General features: G+C 43.5%; 1 protein-coding gene across 1 annotated transcript; it reads left to right on the top strand.

Moving 5' to 3' along the window:
- The first annotated feature begins 843 nt into the window (after positions 1-843).
- LOC139458798 (kelch-like protein 24) lies at positions 844-17,649 on the top strand. The gene is made up of 2 exons (XM_071240216.1): positions 844-924; positions 15,775-17,649. The coding sequence occupies exons 1-2, from the start codon at positions 895-897 to the stop codon at positions 17,521-17,523; spliced, it is 1,779 nt and encodes a 592-aa protein (XP_071096317.1). The 5' UTR covers positions 844-894; the 3' UTR covers positions 17,524-17,649.
- The last annotated feature ends 248 nt before the right edge of the window (positions 17,650-17,897 follow it).

Here is a 17,897-nt window from a genome sequence, read left to right as displayed (position 1 = left end):
ATACTCCAGGAGGGGCGGTCGGGTAGCCTAGTGGTTAAAGCGTTCGCTCGTCACGCCGAAGACCCGGGTTCGAGTCCCGACATGGGTACAATGTGTGAAGCCCATTTCTGGTGTCCCCAGCCGTGATATTGCTGGAATAGTGCTAAAAGCGGCGTAAAACCATACTCACTCACTCACCCCATACTCCAGGATTTCCCCCACGTGGCTAACGTTCCAAGCATGCGTAGCTTTAGGTCTTTCTGTCACATCTTGCTGACACGCAGTGATACAACTTCAAACGGCGTTAAACCCCACACACTCACTATCGTCATATATTTAGAAACATCAGACAAGACACTTGTTCAGATTTTGTATTGAACTAGGCTATACACAAGTGAATACTATTCCTCGTCAGTTTGCATAGCCTGACTTATTTAAATCGATCTGTTTTACGCTTCATTTATCACCATGACAACGGCTCCCCGGGTGCTGATACACTGTCAAGTCATCGAGCGTGCACGGCGAAATGCCTTTACGAAACCTGAATAAGTTCCGGGCAGCTGGTCTGTCGTTCACGTGATATAAGGGGGATAACTCCGCGTCTTACCTGGGCACCTTTCACGAAGAAATCGTAGCAATGCGGTTATTGTAACATAGGTTTACAATATTCGTAACGCTAAGATCATTTTATACAAGTGGGCCTTGACAAGAATCACAAATGCAGTTTGTATCATGGCAATCGTGACAACACACACACACACACACACACACACACACTCACAAACACACAAATATAGTCAGGCGCCATCAAAGGGACGTAATCACTGCGGGGCGTGTATATGTCACTATTCCCGCAGAGGCAGAATGGACGCGAAGCTGGAAAGGTGTTTTTCTGTATTGTGAGAGGCTACCAAGATGTCAACGGTCACCACACAAACCGTTCAGGTGAGAAATTATCATTTACATTTTACATATTGTCACACGATATGAACAAAACCCACAGTCTCATTGATATATACTGATTGACATGAGGAATATACGCAGTCGGTGTATATATCCAATGTCGCATCGATGAATCATTTCATTTAGATACGTCGTTACGCAACAGATATAATCAGCTACTGTGTAGAGGTAGCTGTAGGTTCTACTTTACCGTGGACGGTAGGGTAGTCTAGTAGTTAAAGCGTTCGCTCGTCACGCCGAAGACCCGGGTTGAATCCCCACATGGGTACAATGTGTAAATTGCTGGAATATTGCTAAAAGTGCCGTAAAACCATACTCACTACTGTCACTCTACTTTACCTGTCCATGATCTCACTCTAACTAATGTCGCACCGAGCAGCAGGTGTTGTCGAACGTTGTTGCATCGCCGATCATACATTTGAATATCACGTTACAAACTCAAATCTGTTTGGAGACAGGCATCGTGAATGTTTAATATTCATGTAGAATGTAGTGCTGAGTAAACTATCGTTTCTTCCATTAGTAATAAGTAAATTGTCATTTGAAGAACATGCTATTGGATTGCCGGACATGTTGAATCAAATTATCTCTGCAGTGGTGAATATTATTTTATTGTTTTGTTTGTTGTTTAAAGCCGCACTCAGCAATATCACAGCTATGTGACGGCGGTCTGTAAATAATCGCGTCTAGACCAGACAATCCAGTGATTGACATCATGAGCCACGATGACATGCATCAACCAAGTCAGGGAGCACAACCACTCGATCCCGTTAGTCGCCTCTTACAACAAGCATAGTCGCTTAGTGAATATGCCTTTTAGAGTGTTGTGTTTGAAGACAATAAACAATAATACGTAAGCGTCATTGATAAATAAAAAGATAAACAGATAAATAGAGGCATAACAAAATAGAAAGATAGAGAGAGAGAGTTTGTACAAGAATTTAGTTTAGTTGGTTTGACCATCAAATGCTAGCGCTGTTCTACATATGGCCCCCGGACATGCAGGCCTCTCCCAAGAACATTGACTTAAAATGTATTTCTTATCCCAGACAAACTCTCTGCTAAGACACACTGGAATATATTGCTGGTTGTAACGTATCCAACCTTTTTCGATTTCCCCTTTAATAATTGATAGCTATAACAAAACTTGTAACGTACCACCATACATTTCAAGTGGGAAATATCAGGGAGTCTATGTATAATGGACACCATCAATCTCCATCACGATATAGTAGTGAAAGCGTGATCGATTGTCGATCGTATACACCAAGTCAACCAATATATTGTTTTGTTTGTTTGTTGTTAAACACCGCACTCCGCAATGTTCCAGCGATATATCATAAATAATCGGGTCTGGACCAGGCAATCCAGTGACTGATATCATGGGCATCGATCCACGCGATTCGGATACAGTGACATGAGTCAGCGAGCCTGACCACCCATCCCCCCTGTATAATTCCGCGCATGCCCTATTGTTGGTGTATCATTCCGCGCATGACCTATTACTGGTGTATAATTCCGCGTATGACCTATTGCAGGTGTATCATTCTGCGCATGACCTATTATTGGTGTATCATTCCGTGCATCACCTATTGCTGGTGTATCATTCTGCGCATGACCTATTACTGATGTATCATTCCGCGCATGACCTATTGCTGGTGTATCATTCCGCGCATGACCTATTACTGGTGTATAATTCCGCGCACGACCTATTGCTGGTGTATCATTCCGCGCATGATCTATTATCATTTAATCATTCCGCGTATGATCTATTACTGGTGTATGTTCAGCGCATAATCTATTATCATTTAATCATTCTGCGCATGATCTATTACTGGTGTATGTTCAGCGCATGACCTATAACTAGCGTATCATTCCCCACACCGCTGGAGTAGTCTTTCTCACAGTCCCTGCACCATATTATTTTCTCTTCACCCAGCCCTTACAGTAATGTTGTAGCCCTAAATGAAGCAAGTCTAGATTTTCCGCAGTTTCCCGTTTCACTGGGGCTCTTCAATTTAGATATAGTTGCTTGTTTCTGTCAAAATTATATATTTTCAGAGACAAAGCGTTAGTCTTATCACCGGAGCAGCATTACACCATGGTCAAACTAGGTCGCAGCGTATCAATAAGTAACCGGCCATTAATTATTAACCCTATTGTTTCCTCGGTCGATAAACAGTAACTGCCATGACGCACAGACATATATACTGTCATCATATTCTTTCGAAACATTTTGGTTTTGAATATTAAAATTGCGTGATTAAGTATGAACATTTCTCGGAAATGCATTGCTATTAACGTCCAGAATCGATGTATTCAGTCCCTATGTAAATGTCGAACATACGAACAGCCCCGTCTTCGCCTATCCAAAATACACTGCCGGGCAAAAGAAAGTATACATTTGAAAATTTATATTTGACCAAAAAATTACAAAACGTTACTGTGTTGAAAAAAGTCGCCGATTAGACTGCACACTTAAAGTCCAAAACACAACTATGCTACCCGTATCAGAGATATCGCCATCGAATAACTATTTCTTGTTTATTTCACTAGTAGACACCATCAAACATGGATGTATACTTTCTTTTGCCGGGCAATATATACCCTCTGCATCGCGCATGCTCAGACTGATAGTTCAGCATTGGATTGTTGTCATGACTCGCTTACCCCATGACGACAATCATACTTAAAAGGTTTGCACGTGCAGCTTGCTAAAATGTGTGAAAGGCGTCAGAGAGCGATGAACGTCTTTTCACAGTTTTGTTATAGATCTGTGACAAACATGTACGTGACATGGGCGAACTATCATTGCCCCAAAGGGCCGTTTCTCAAAGCAATCTTAGCAGTACGTTTCTCGTACGTCTATGTTTAAGTGAGAGAGAAATTGTTTATTGTACATAAGATACGAAAAATGGACAGTCATATAATTTAAGTAACACCCAGCCATAAGGTTTTGAGATACAATAAAACAATAAATACATGTGCATATAAGACATACGAAGGATATTGTTCGTATCCTCTACGAAACATTATTATGCATAGTAATATTCATAGTTAACATCATGTTCATGAATTAAATAATTGTTCACGTTTCTACAGTTTATAAAGTGTGCTAGCTATAGCTAATAGAACATGTACATTTTCTGACTTTAAAATATATATACATTTGTTTAAATCGGCAAAGGTAGGATTTAATCGCATACAATATTTAAAAAGTGCTTGTCTTAAATCTTCATAAAAAGGACATGTTATTAAAGTAATGGAGTTACGATCATCTCAGCACAAAGAAAGCATCTGTGGAACAAACCACTAGACCTATATTTTTCCTGAATTATTTCTTGCCATTTCTGTAATGTATAACAAACACCTCATTTGGCGATTGTGTTACGTCTTAATATCAGTTTACCCCTGGGGGACCCGGGTTAGAGTAAATAACCGAGTCTGGACCTGACAATCCAGTGATTGACATAATGAGCATCGATGTACTCAGTTGGGATACGATGACATGAATCAAACAAGTCAGCGAGTCTGACTACCCGATCCTGTTAGTTACCTCTTACGACAAGCATAGTCGCCTCTTATAACAAGCATAGTCGCCTTTTACGACAAGCATGCCTTGCTCAAGACCTATTTCTCGTCCCGGATCTTCACGGGCAAGGTGACTTGGTTGATGCCATGTCATCGTTCGCTAATATTCGGTAGATCGATGCGCATGATGTCAGTCGCCGGATTTCCTGTTCTTGGGCGCCGTTCCATAAAGCGATCGTACGTACCGCTCCAATGATCGTAAGCCTACGGTTAAGTATGGGAGTTACTATCACTTTGAGATCACTTTGTACCTGGCACCCAGGCTCAGTTATTAACAGGCCACCGTCATAGAGCTGGATAATTTCTGAATGCGGCGTTAAAAAATAAACTCACAAAATAAACAACTGTTTTACGTTTGTTGTATCGATGAACTGATTTTTCTGTCAGCTGAACATAAAGAAGGACTGAGTGAAAGTGAGCGAAGGAGTGAAATTGTACCAAAGTTTTGTTTGTTTGTCTGTTGTTTAACGCCGCACTCAGCAATATTCCAGCTATATGACGGTGGTCTGTAAATAATCGAGTCTGGACCAGACAATCCGGTGATTGACATCAAAAACATTGAGCCACGCAATTGGGATCGATGACATGCATCAACTCTGGCCTGTGGCGTGACCAGCAAACTCTTACCCACTTGGGTAAAAAACTGAAGGTCGACCAGTTCTAGAGGATATTGGTCAAATGTTTGAAATTTGTCAAATATTTGCTTTTGTCAGTTCTGAACAAGTTATGTTAATTATCAGAAGGGTACCAATTTTTCCATTTATATCCGGCATATTTTCAACGATGTCCCGTTTTCTTTGTGAAGCAATGATTTTGTCATATGACAAAAGAGTGACTTCACTGAATCATTGAAAGTTTAGCATTTCTCCTAAATGGTCGCCATGTTTGGTTAGATTCATATGTTCAGTGAGAAAAGGTCAGCTCATGTTTTTGCTCTTTCTGCGCGTGAATTAAATATGATCACGACTGAAATAGTTTCAAAACTAAATTGCAGACACACGAATAAGTTATTTTTATATCTTGGAATAAGTACTTATTAATTATACATCGCGACGAACTGACTACCTTGCTCCATACTAACATGCTACTGTCACGTGACCTGATCCCATCCGTTCAACTGGCAAGCGAGTGGACTGAGAATTGGACTCAATGGTTACGCCTAGTGGAGCCAAATGGAGCCTCTTTGAAGCCGATGGAGCCTAATGGAGTCTCGTGGTGGCTTATGGAGCCCGGTGGAACCTAGTGGCGGTTGATGTAGTCGATAGAGTCGCGGACTGTGAATGTAATTAACAACGAAGCCCATGTTCTGTCATTCGGACTGTTATGTGATGTTTTACAATGTTATTGTAGTCAGTTGAAAAAGAATATGGAGCTTGAAATTAGTTCGTGCTGGTCACCTCATCTGCGTTTTTATCGGATGGTGGCACAAAGTTTATTGGATTGGTTCATCGCTTCGATAAAACTATCCGTTCTCTGATACATTCTACTGTCGTCAGCCAGCGATCAATTTATCGGTATTTCAGTCCTGATATGACCTTTTTCTGCGTATCTTGCCTTGAAGAATTCATCTTTATATGATGATTCGGTTGTGTATGATATGTATCTTTATTTATAATATGGGAAGATTTGGAGTGATTTTTGTCTTAATACATCGCTGAGTGATTGCTTTTATAAATAGTTTTCATGTTTATAAACACATTTCATTGTATATAATATACACACGGGGTTATCATGAATATACGACTGTACTGACCAGTCCGGTTTAATATTATTACGATGAATATCATATTATCGGGCGGTGGGGTAGCCTGGTGGTTAAAGCGTTCGCTCGTCACGCCGAAGACCCGGGTTTTATTCCCCACGTGGGTACAACGTGTGAAGACCTTTTCTGGTGTCCCCATCGCGGGAGTATTGCTAAAAGCGGCGTAAAACCATACTCACTCACTCACTCACTCTTTTCCGGGCACCGTTCCTCAAAGCGACTTGAGCACAACGTCTCTCGTCCAGTATCGGACTTACGATCTTTTTAGCGCTAAGATCGCTTAACAGACCGTGTTCATCCTTCGCCATGATTACTCACGCTTTTGCTGACTGCCTGACATTCTGTTCATTTTGAAAATGCATGGCCCAAAGTGCGCATGCTCCATTCCTCCGTCCCTTCTTAATAGTCAGGGGGCACGGGTGGCCCAGTCGTCTAAGGCGCCGCGACTCGCTGTGCATAGTTGCGTCCCTTCGGACACGCCAGAAACCTATGATTGTGGGTTCGTATCCTGATTCGCCCCGATTATGTTTCTAGGTTTGTTAGCACCATACCCGTGCTCGTGGGTTTCACCGAAGTGGTAAACGTCTGAGACTTGCATCACTTCGGGCTTTCCTCCCACATTAAGCTGACACGCCGCGATATAACTGTAATACTGTTAAAAGCGGCGTTAAACCCAACTCACTCACTCACTCACACACTCACTTAATAGTCAATGGGCCAAATCTATAATGGTCAAAATCAGTCAGTTTGTTTATTCGGACCAAATGACAATTATTCAACGTCAGCCTGTTATTGATTGCAGACTGGGCCTCCATATACGTACGGTACATGTATATGTCAAACTGTATCACTGTGTGTGGGCGCGTAGTCCTGTGTACAACACAACACAACTGTGTACAACGCGCAGGTCATAGCTTGACCCTAGAGTCATGGGATACATAAGTGATGCATCCTATGCAAGTGCCTTTGTTAACATATGTTTTCTGTTAACCCAGCAGTGAATGGGTACCCGGTACTTATGTGATTTAACCTTCTAGCTTGGGTTGTATACTCCCAGGGGCGGTCTGGTGGCCTAGTGGTTAAAGCGTTCGCTCGTCATGCCGAAGACCCGGGTTCGATTCCCGACATGGGTACAATGTGTGAAGCCCATTTCTGGTGTCCCTCGCCGTGATATTGCTGGAATATTGTTAAAACCGGCGTAAAACCATACTCACTCACTTTATAACTTACTGAAAAAGCAGCGGCGTCAATTTAAAGGGTACTCAAATAAGTATTGTCATTGAACAGAAAACATTGTCATTAAACATTGTATCAGATAATCTATTTCGTTTTCTGAATTAAATCATATAAGTGTGACACATTGTGAATAGTAAAATGCGTTTCGTGAGAAAATTAATACAGGATTATACTCTCATGGGAGCTCCAAAGTAAATGCGAGTATACACTGATCCATTGACCGGGGTAGCTACATGTATATCATGAAGAACCCGTGAGAAGCCTGGCTGTTACTCGGCGCCATATTAATGTGGTATCATTATCATATATTCACGATTTAATGGTTCAGACATATTCTCAGCATGTCCAAGCACCGTCAAAATGTGGTCATCCGGGTATCTCACAAACACTGCATTGTGACGTGAATCGATGGTGATAACCAAACCCCTATATACTATGTGGAGCTAGGGTGGCCCAGTCGTCTGAGGCGCCGCGATTCGCTCTGCAGAGTTGCGTCCCTTAGGCACGTCCGAAACCTATGATTGTGGGTTCGAATCCCGGTTCGCCCCGATTATGTCTCTAGGTTTGTCAGCACCATACCCGTGCTCGTGGGTTTCAACGAAGTTGTAAACGTCCGAGACCTGCATCACTTCGGGCGTTCCTCTCATATTAAGCTGACACGCCGTGATGTAGCTGGAATACTGTTAAAAGCGGCGTTGAACCGATCTCACTCACTCACCACAATGTGTAGAAAGATGTTGTGGATATATATAAATAAACGTTTTCATACACTCATACATGTTGTAACACATTCCCACATTATGCCATACATTCTAGTCTACAGAATATTTCCACATGGTATTATTTTGTAAAAAAAATTAATTGATTTAAAACTTTTAAAAGCTATTTTATTGCATAGGTAAGTAGGTATCTTAGACATCTTATCTTTAGAAATCAATACGCTTGCTCTTTCCGGAACAAATGTACAACATTTCAGAGGCTCGTGTGGTTGCAAGTTCATATCTTACCCCTTTATTCGTTGACTCAATATATTTTTTTAAAAACAACTTACCCATCCACAGAATACAATTTACAAACAGTTGTAGGAATGTGTGATGGTTACATAGACAGTCAAATTTAACAGCAGTTCTTTCAATTTTCAATTACACAATAAAAACCTCGGTATGCTTTCTTTTGCCTCTCAGTTTACTAATAGTACAAAATTATCGTGTATTTCTCGCTTCAGTGGGATGAAGGCATGAACGGAGGAGACTATGCATAGCCTGTTGGAAGTACTGCCTACAATCTCCACCAGTCCAGAACACTTCCCAAACACTCTTATGTTCTGTTTTCAAATTTTGAATCAAAATATTTTGCAAAGCGTAGTCTGGAATATAAAACATAAAACTGACCGTTTCATACCCCTACAGAAAACTGACTTCCCCATTCGGCCCACATAAAACTGACCTTTTCATACCCCTACAGAAAACTGACTTCCCCATTCGGCCCACATAAAACTGACCTTTTCATACCCCTACAGAAGTCTGACTTCCCCATTCGGCCCACATTAAACAGTCATGTTCATACCCCTACAGAAAATTGACTTCCCAAATCGGCCCACATAAAACTGACCTGCCTCATCGGCTATATCGCTACAGAAAACTGAGAAGGTTATAATTATATTGACAGAAATGTTGCAAAACACATCTCCGATACAGATTCCTACATCAACGGAAAATTGATTTCTTGTTTCTAGCGCCTGTCGTACATTCTATGTTATCCATGACAGTGTTTGTTCCGCGATTGTCGCGTTGTAATGTACCTGCTCCATGCCATAGTTAATGGCCATTATCTATCACATCGATTTATTCATAACACTTCGCCACAATTTACCGGGTCTGTCAAAAGTCTGCCGATATCACTTAACCACTTCAGTATTCAATACCCACGGGTCAATTTGACCCGACTACAGCTAACAGAGCAATTCAGGGTCACGCTTGATAACGCGACCGTAACGCTATGAATCTCCTTGTAGAACACAGATATACCACAGTCGTGACGTTAAGGTCGCTTTGTGAAACGATGGCGGTCCATTTCACATGACTGGCATCCATATTGGTTTTATTGAAATCTTATAATGACATCACGAGGGAAGGTAGATCACCTGACACTGAGTGATTAATGTACGCGAGGTGTAGTCAAGGTGACAAATGGTTCGTCTTCTGCGGGGACGGTGTACGTGCTCTGTGAATTGCTGTTGAAAAATGACCCCGTTGCGCTCAACTTGACCATCTGGCCATGGACAATTTTTTATTTGTATTGGTCAAGAGAGGAGGGACTGGGGGATGTTAATATTTTGACGAATGCTGTCTAATCGCATCTTCTTCATCTGCAACAGAATACCGTTCAACCAGACTCGCACACGCAACCACACTCAAAGAGGAAGCCCTGTAAACAAATGGCCGACACTTCTTTGTGTGTAACCTGTGTATCATTTTTGCTTGAAGGTGATGTAAAGTGTGCCTTTACTTCGCGTTCAAGATTAATACCCTTTTTAGGGACGAGCAAGCACAATCAACGCCGTCGGGATACGATGACACGTCACTAGTCAAACTGTGCGTGCGTGCGTGCGTGCGTGCGTGCGTACGTACGTACGTATTAGTCCGGACTAATGTCGGTTTCATAGTGCTAGCCCACGGATATACCAGGCCGCGGTTTCACATGAATACCCCACTCACTCAGTGTACCGACCAGTCCGTGTTTTATCCCTTTAATGCCTAGCGGTAGGCATGGAAACAAGAAGTACCAACTTTTAACGTCTTTTGGCAACCGGGGATGGAACCCTTGACTTACCGATCTCTGGGCAGACGCCCTATCCACTAGACCACAGAGACGATCTTCTTCGTGTTGGTTGCACAGTCCTAGAGACCGCCATCGGGAACGGACTGACTGACGGTGCTGAACACCAGGCAATGAAAGAACAAATACCATTCTTGTAATGTTTGGTATGACGCGACCGGGGATCAAATCACCGACCTTCCGCTCTCTGGGAGACCCGTGAAGATCCGGGGTAGAATAGGTCTTCAGCAACCCATGCTTGCCGTAAAAGGTGACTATGTTTGTTGTAAGAGGCGATTAACGGGATCGGGTGGTCAGGCTCGCTGACTTGATTCATGCTTGTCATCGATCCCAATTTCGTGGATCAATGCTCATGATATTGATTACTGAATTGTCTGGTCCAGACTCGATTATTTACAGACCGCCGTCATATGGCTGGAATATCGCTGAGTGCAGCGTTAAACAACAAACCAATCCGCTCTCTGGGCAGACGTTCTATCCAATACACCACGGAGGCGGGCCAATCCTATTCATCATATTCTATGGACGGTTGTTACGACGTTATTAGTTGTAGCAGTTGATAATGTCATCATGACTTTCACCTGAAGCCTATTTTCAACGATTATGCCCCAGCCCTTTCCTTCCGCCGTGCCATAGCAACGCAGTGCCATTTCAAGATATATAAGTTTACTAATTAATGAAACAAGAGACTATGTACCATGCTTTAGAATATTCCGTTCTGAAGTGATCTTTGCGCCAGTATTGTTGAATGCCTATTATAGTTTGTTTTGTTTTTTGTTTAACGCCGCATCCAGCTGCAAGTCGTGATCATGTAAATAATCGAGTCTTGGCCAGACAACCCGGTGATTAATATTATGAACAACGTTTCACGCCGGCGGGGTACGATGACACGTGTTCAACCAAGTCATCGAGTGACCACCGATCCATAAGTCGACTCGAACGACTAACATAGGTTGACAATCCTGACCCGGAATCTCCACGGGGTGTCTATTACGAAAGACCCTTGAGCAGAGTGTCCTATAACCGTAGCGCTACTTTCGCTTTGTAGAACTGAACCCTGGCTTCGGTAGTTCAAAGCCATCTTTGCACTATGACGATCGTAACAACAATACTGAAGCAAAGACTTACCAAATAGGATTCCAGTGGGAGGAACTCCTAAAGATAAATTCCCTTCATTTAATCATTCACGGCTGAGTAAAACACCATCCATCGTCCCTTTGGCACCCAGAAACCTTTGGTCGTGGGTCGACTCCCAGACTCGTCTTAATTATGTTGCTTGGTTCTGGTCATACCCGTGCTCGTGGGTTTCACCAAAGCGGTCATCCGCCATCACTCTGGTCCCTCCTCCCGCATCAAGCTGAAACGCAGTATGTTTTCGAGATACGACAATTAATGAAGGACTTTCTGCCACGTGTCAGTAATTACAGGGGACAGCGGGGTAGCCGTGTTGTAAAAATATTAGCTCGTTACGCTGGTAACCCGTTTTGCTATTCTACAATGGATCAATATATATTCAAAGTCTATCGTTAATGCCACTCACTCTAAACACACCCATACGCACCCATCAATCCACACCTCACACACACAAACACACACACATACTTATGTATTTACGGTAGGTTGAATCACAGCCAGCATGTTGTTGCCCCACGCGACAGACAAAGGTGTTCTCTTGCACTGAGACGAACAGATACGGCTGCTACATAGAATATTAATGTCTGTCTTGCTGCAGACACACGCTACTGTGGCAGCTGTTTGTTAAACACATACTCTCTTGGCTGTTCAGTAGATCTAGTATGTGAACTGTGCATGTGCATCCAAGGTGCTGTGTTTAAGGGTGTGAGAGTGAGAGTGGGTGAATGGGTGCATAGGTGGGGACTATTAGAGTGAGCCGATATTTTCATTCTGTGATTGGGTGATTCTTATTGTTAAAGGCAGTGCCCTTGCCTTCTCCAGTGACAAACCTACGGTGTCACGTGACCGGACTTTTCTCTTGTTTGGAAACAAGTGCACTTATTCTGATTGTTTGTTTGTTTGTTGTTTAACGCCGCAATATTCCAGCTATATGACGACGGTCTGTAAATAATCGAGTCTGGACCAGTGATTGAAATCATGAACATCGATCCACGCAATCGGGATACGATGACATGCATCAACCAAGTCGGCGAGACTGGCCACCCGATTCCGTGAGTCGCCCCTACGACAAGCACAGTCGCCTTTTACGGCAAGCATGTGTTGCTGTAGGCCTATTCTACCCCGGATCTTCACGGGTCACTTATTCTGAAATAAAAACAGACAGGACTAATGCAAGCCTTTCGGTTCGCTTAACATATTGTTTTGCAAAATTAAATAGAGATGCTAAAACTGCGACAGTGAGGTGTATGGCTTATTATGTACACATCAAAGTGACCGTATCGCTAGCTGACCGTAGGACTTCGATGACAGCACGTGAAAATAATGTTTCACGTTTAGGATATTTTCTCAAGAAAGTTAAACATTTCATGACATATGTGTATCTAAATGTGCAAACTCGTCCAAAACACATGCATGGACTGTGTAAGATGTGACAGAGGTAATCGCCTGGCCGCAAGGCAGGAGAGTGATTGGCTGCATACGACCAACTTGAGCCAAGGCATTTATATTGTAATCTAGGCTCTGATAGACACTGGCTTCAAATCTAACCAAGCTGGCAACTATAAGAAAAAACACACGAGCTTTCTCTTCAATTTGCCTCAAATAAAAAACATGACTGAAGCCAGTTTACTCTGCGCAGCACTTGCGTTGTCGGCTTCGCTGTGCAGAGCTCTATTGTTTGGGTTTCAAATGGGAATTGAATCGCATCGCATCACACATTTTCGTCAATAATTTAAAAACACACTGTCGACATACTGTCCCTTATAACTCGAGCGCCCGGCAGGGTAACAACAAGTACTATTTTAAAAGTCTTTTGGTCGCCTCCGACTAAAAGCTTAAAGCGCTTGGCATGTTGTACGAGCCAACAGTGGAACCAGATTAATAAGGCCGGGCAAAACAAGTGGTTAACCATAATAATCCTTTACGTACATAAGACAGAATACGGTACATCGGGTCGTTTATTCATTGATTTCTCCCTGACATACCGACTGCGGTTCGTTACAGATGAGTTTGACAGTCATGTATAATGTAGGAACGGATATGTTAGCAATACCCAATACACTTCACAACTTGCATCTAGGAATTATATGGTCGATGTTTGGACTCATTGTTTGATTTTATCCTGTGTTGTCAATTTGATTCCGTGCTGATTCATCGCAATGCACACAAGAACAATCGATGCTAAAGTGACAGACGTACCTACACAGCAGGTATTCGTTCGGATTGTTTTGATACTGTAGAGATTGCGAATATCAGCGGAAGAAGGTGGAAATAGGGTGGCTTACTGTATAGTGTGTTCGTACGTCGAACAGTTCATCCTGGTTCGTTTTTCCATAATGAGATCCCGGTTCGCGTTATGTTTCTAGGTGTGTCAGCACCGTACCGTGCTCGTGGTTTACAAAGGTGAAAACCTCAGAGACCTGCGTCACTTCGGGCTTCCCTCACAATCAAGCTGACACGCCGTGATAAATCTTGAATACTGTTCAAAGCGACTTTAAACACAACACAGTCACTCACTCCTATACTGAGATTTCTATTCTATGGGGGGGGGACAGGTGGCCCAGTCGTCTAAGGCGCCGCGATTCGCTGTGCAGAGTTGCGTCCCTTGGGCACGCCAGAAACCTATGATTGTGGGTTCGAATCCCGGTTCGGCCCGATTATGTTTCTAGGTTTGTCAGCACCATACCCGTGCTCGTAAGTTTCACCGAAGTGGTAAACGTTTGAGACCTGCATCACTTCGGGTTTTCCCCCCTTATTAAGCTGACACGCCGTGAGATAACTTGAATACTGTTAAAAGCGGCGTAAAACCCAACTCACTCATTCACTCTATTCTGTGTATCTCAATGTTTTGTGGGACCGCCTCCGTGGTCTAGTGGTAGAGCGTTCGCCCGGAGAGAGGAGGTCCGGGCTCCGATCCCCGGTCGCGTCAAACCAAAAGACGTTAAAAGATGGTACTTGTTGTTACCCTGTCAATACATTCATAAACCTAAAAACAAGTAAGCCACGCCCAGTAACGGACAACTGTTTCCTGACTGGCTGATAATAGTTCATTCTGCATTATTACCAGATCGATGTCACGGATGTCGTATTGCTGTCTACAGTTTTTATGCTAATGACTGAATAAGCAGTCCAGGGCCCACTTGCACAAAGCGATCTTAGCGCTACGACTATTGTAAGCCTATGTTAAAGTATGGGAGTTACGATCATCTTAGCGCTAAAATCTTTTTGTGCAAATGGGCCCAGGAACGTATTGATGTTGACTTATTTTTTATAAGAATTGACTGCAATGTCATTTGTGTCAGGGGCCGGTCATTTATTAAATGGGTTGGTCAGAGGTTTTTGATGCATTCATGTACTGAAAATAATGACCCTCCCTATGTCCTTGTGTACTTTTTTCATAACCTTCCCCGAAAAGACAAAATACAAATGCACTTTATACTTATTATAAAATGTCCATTTTGTCATGACACGCCCTATTATCTGTTTATTTTTTTTTTATGACCCTACCCTAGAGACTGTATTATTTGTTTTGTTCCCTCTGACCCACCCCCCTAAAATAAAAGACCGATACCTTAGTTATATTTCACCATTCTGTGTGCCGTAAAGTGAGTGAGTGAGGGAGTGAGTATGGTTTTACGCCGCTTTTAGCAATATTCCAGCGGGGGACACCAGAAATAGGCTTCACACTTTGTACCCATGTCGGGAATCGAACCCGGGTTCGCATGACGAGCGAACGCTTTAACGACTAAGCTACCCGACCGCCTCCATAATTTACAAAACATTCCTTAACGATTAATTCAGTGTTTGCATCATGCATCACTGCATCTTGCCTCTCTTTCCTCAATAAAGTCGATGACATAACATTTGTGCCTTGTGTGAACGAAAGTGTTGTCAATAAACCTTTGAAATATCCACTTTTAATATTTGGTTTAACTCTGATTAAAAAAACATTCCAACTGTTATCAAACAACAAAACGTATTTGTTATAAATCGCTCAGATGAGAACGCTTCTTAATAATACACAATGCACAACTGCTATTGGGTACACCAGACATCTTATCTTTGTAAATCAATAAATTTGCTTTTTTTACTGAGCTCTTCATGGTTAATGCTCCCTGCGGCGTTTTAATGTACCATAACAACTCACTCTGGTTGGTTATTTCTGAAATAAATATTCACATCTCGTAAATCCGTATTGGATGGCATATATGTTAATATTGTATAGGAAAGATGAGATGTAAATGAAATATCAATCGATCTGTATGTTTCAGTGTCCATGTGATGTAATGAAGCCGTTGCCGGGTGTCGACGTCGAGACGGCGTTGCATCTCCAGAGCAACCTGCACCGCCTCTACACGGAGCGACGTCACACCGACGTCACCGTGTGTATCGAGGACGTTGTGTTCGAATGCCACAAGGCCGTGCTCGCTGCCACGTCACCCTACTTCGACGCCATGTTTTCCAGCGGAATGAAAGAAAGCGTCGACAACAGCGTTCGGCTACAGGGACTCTCCACGAACGCATTTGAGAACATCGTGACGTTTTTGTACACAGGGAGGTGCCAAGTTGACGTCGACAACGCCGAAGAAATTTTGAAAGCGTCCTCCATGTTTCAGATCACGCTGCTGACGGAGAAATGCGAGAAATTCTTAATGGGCCATATTTGTTCAGAAAATTGTTTAGCATTGTGGAAAATCGCCCGTGCGCATGTATGCAAACTGTTAGAGCAGAAATCGTATGCGTGCATACTCAGCCATTTTCAAGAAATAAGTAAATCGGAAAACTTTTACTGCTTAGACAAAGAGGAATTGCAACAAATCATCTCCAGCGACGACTTGAACGTCCCGCAAGAGGAGAACGTTTGTGACGCCGTCTTCTCGTGGTGTAAAGCGGACGTTGAAGGGAGGTCCCGCTCCATGGATGATCTCATCCTGCACCTCCGTCTACCCTTGGTGACCTCCGAGTACCTCATCAACGAGGTTCAGTCGCACCCGATAGTGAAGGAAAGCAGGCGATGCCAGCGGATCGTGAGCGAGGCAGTCAGCTACCATATGCTCCCCGCCCGGAGACATGAGTTCACCTCCCCCAGGATCTTCCACCGCCACCACACCCACAGCGAGGAGGTGCTCGTGCTACTCGGGGGGTACTCCGAAGGCGGGGAGAAGGTCACGGACGTTCTGTGTTACAGCAACCGGAAGAAGAAATGGTTCATCCTTTGTCCGCTACTGTTCAAGCTAGGTCGCGAATACTGCTGCACCGTATACGGCAATGATATATTCGTATCCGGAGGTTCTCAAAAGCCACAGAGCCTAGTCAGGTTCAACTCTGATCACAACGAGTGGCATAAATGTACGCAGATGATAGCAGGACGTCGACGTCACGTCATGGTGGCCGTCGGGGAATCACTGTACGTCCTGGGAGGCTATGACGACAGGGCAAATGAGGAGTCCAAAAGAACGCTATGCGATGTTGAGGAGTTTCAACTCAGCACGTGCACGTGGCGGAAGGTGGGCTGTCTCGTTCAAGCTGTGAGGTCGATGTCGGCGGCGGTCTCCAAGGAAAAAATATTCGTGTTCGGGGGTCTCCAGAGCGACGAAAAGGAGACCTCCGCGATCCAGTGTTTCGACACCCGGTTCCAGAGCACGTACTTTATTGGCGATCTATGCCTGCCTTGCAAGCTGACCCGCAGCATCTTCTACGACAAACGCATCTACATCTTCTGCACCGACGGTACCGTTATGGACTACGATGATGAGTACCGGTGTAAAATTGTGTCCAAAATCCCAAACTTTAACCGCCGTCGGTTCGGCACTATGAAATGCCGGGGTGGGGTGGTCATAGTAGGGGGTGAGTCCGGGGACGCGCTACTCCGGGATACTGTATGGTTCGACCCCACCCTGCTCGACACCGATACGAACACGGCCATCAGCTTCACACTCCCGGGGAGGGCCAACTTTGGGGTGGCCAATATTGTCATCAAAAAGAAGTTCCTGAATGTCGAATGGGCGGAAGAACAGTAGCGAAACGGTTGGGGATCAGAAAGTGTGGAATGGTACCGGTGTTCACTTCCCAAAGGTTAATTCAGCTCTAAAGACAGATCAGCAATTGGGCGGTTCCTTCATATGGGATTTCTTACTGTTTTGTTCATTTGCACCATCTTCTAGGAACGTGGGAATGCATTTCCTTTATATAAGGGAATATCGGAAAAAGTGGACACAGACAAATACTGACGATGATGTTTACCCCTGTGTTCTGTGATAACGCTTCAGATTAACAAAATGTGTGGGGTGAATTTTACCTTACATTCATATACTTGCTTCTGATTGGTTAAGGAGCGGGCATTTATTTTTCACGTAGCCCGCTGAGAATCAATCGGAACACAAGTAACCTGCTT

This window comes from Haliotis cracherodii, unplaced genomic scaffold, assembly GCF_022045235.1.
Source record: "Haliotis cracherodii isolate W230 unplaced genomic scaffold, xgHalCrac1.p SCAF_13, whole genome shotgun sequence".
Taxonomy (NCBI): Eukaryota; Metazoa; Mollusca; class Gastropoda; order Lepetellida; family Haliotidae; genus Haliotis; species Haliotis cracherodii.
This window is presented reverse-complemented; position numbering and strand designations above follow the sequence as displayed.

What these genes read in the sequence shown, in the direction of transcription:
- LOC139458798 (XM_071240216.1), top strand. Translation starts at nt 895, where the DNA reads ATGTCAACGGTCACCACACAAACCGTTCAG. An exon ending in TCACCACACAAACCGTTCAG is followed by an intron (nt 925 to 15,774) that starts GTGAGAAATTAT and finishes TGTATGTTTCAG; the next exon opens with TGTCCATGTGATGTAATGAA.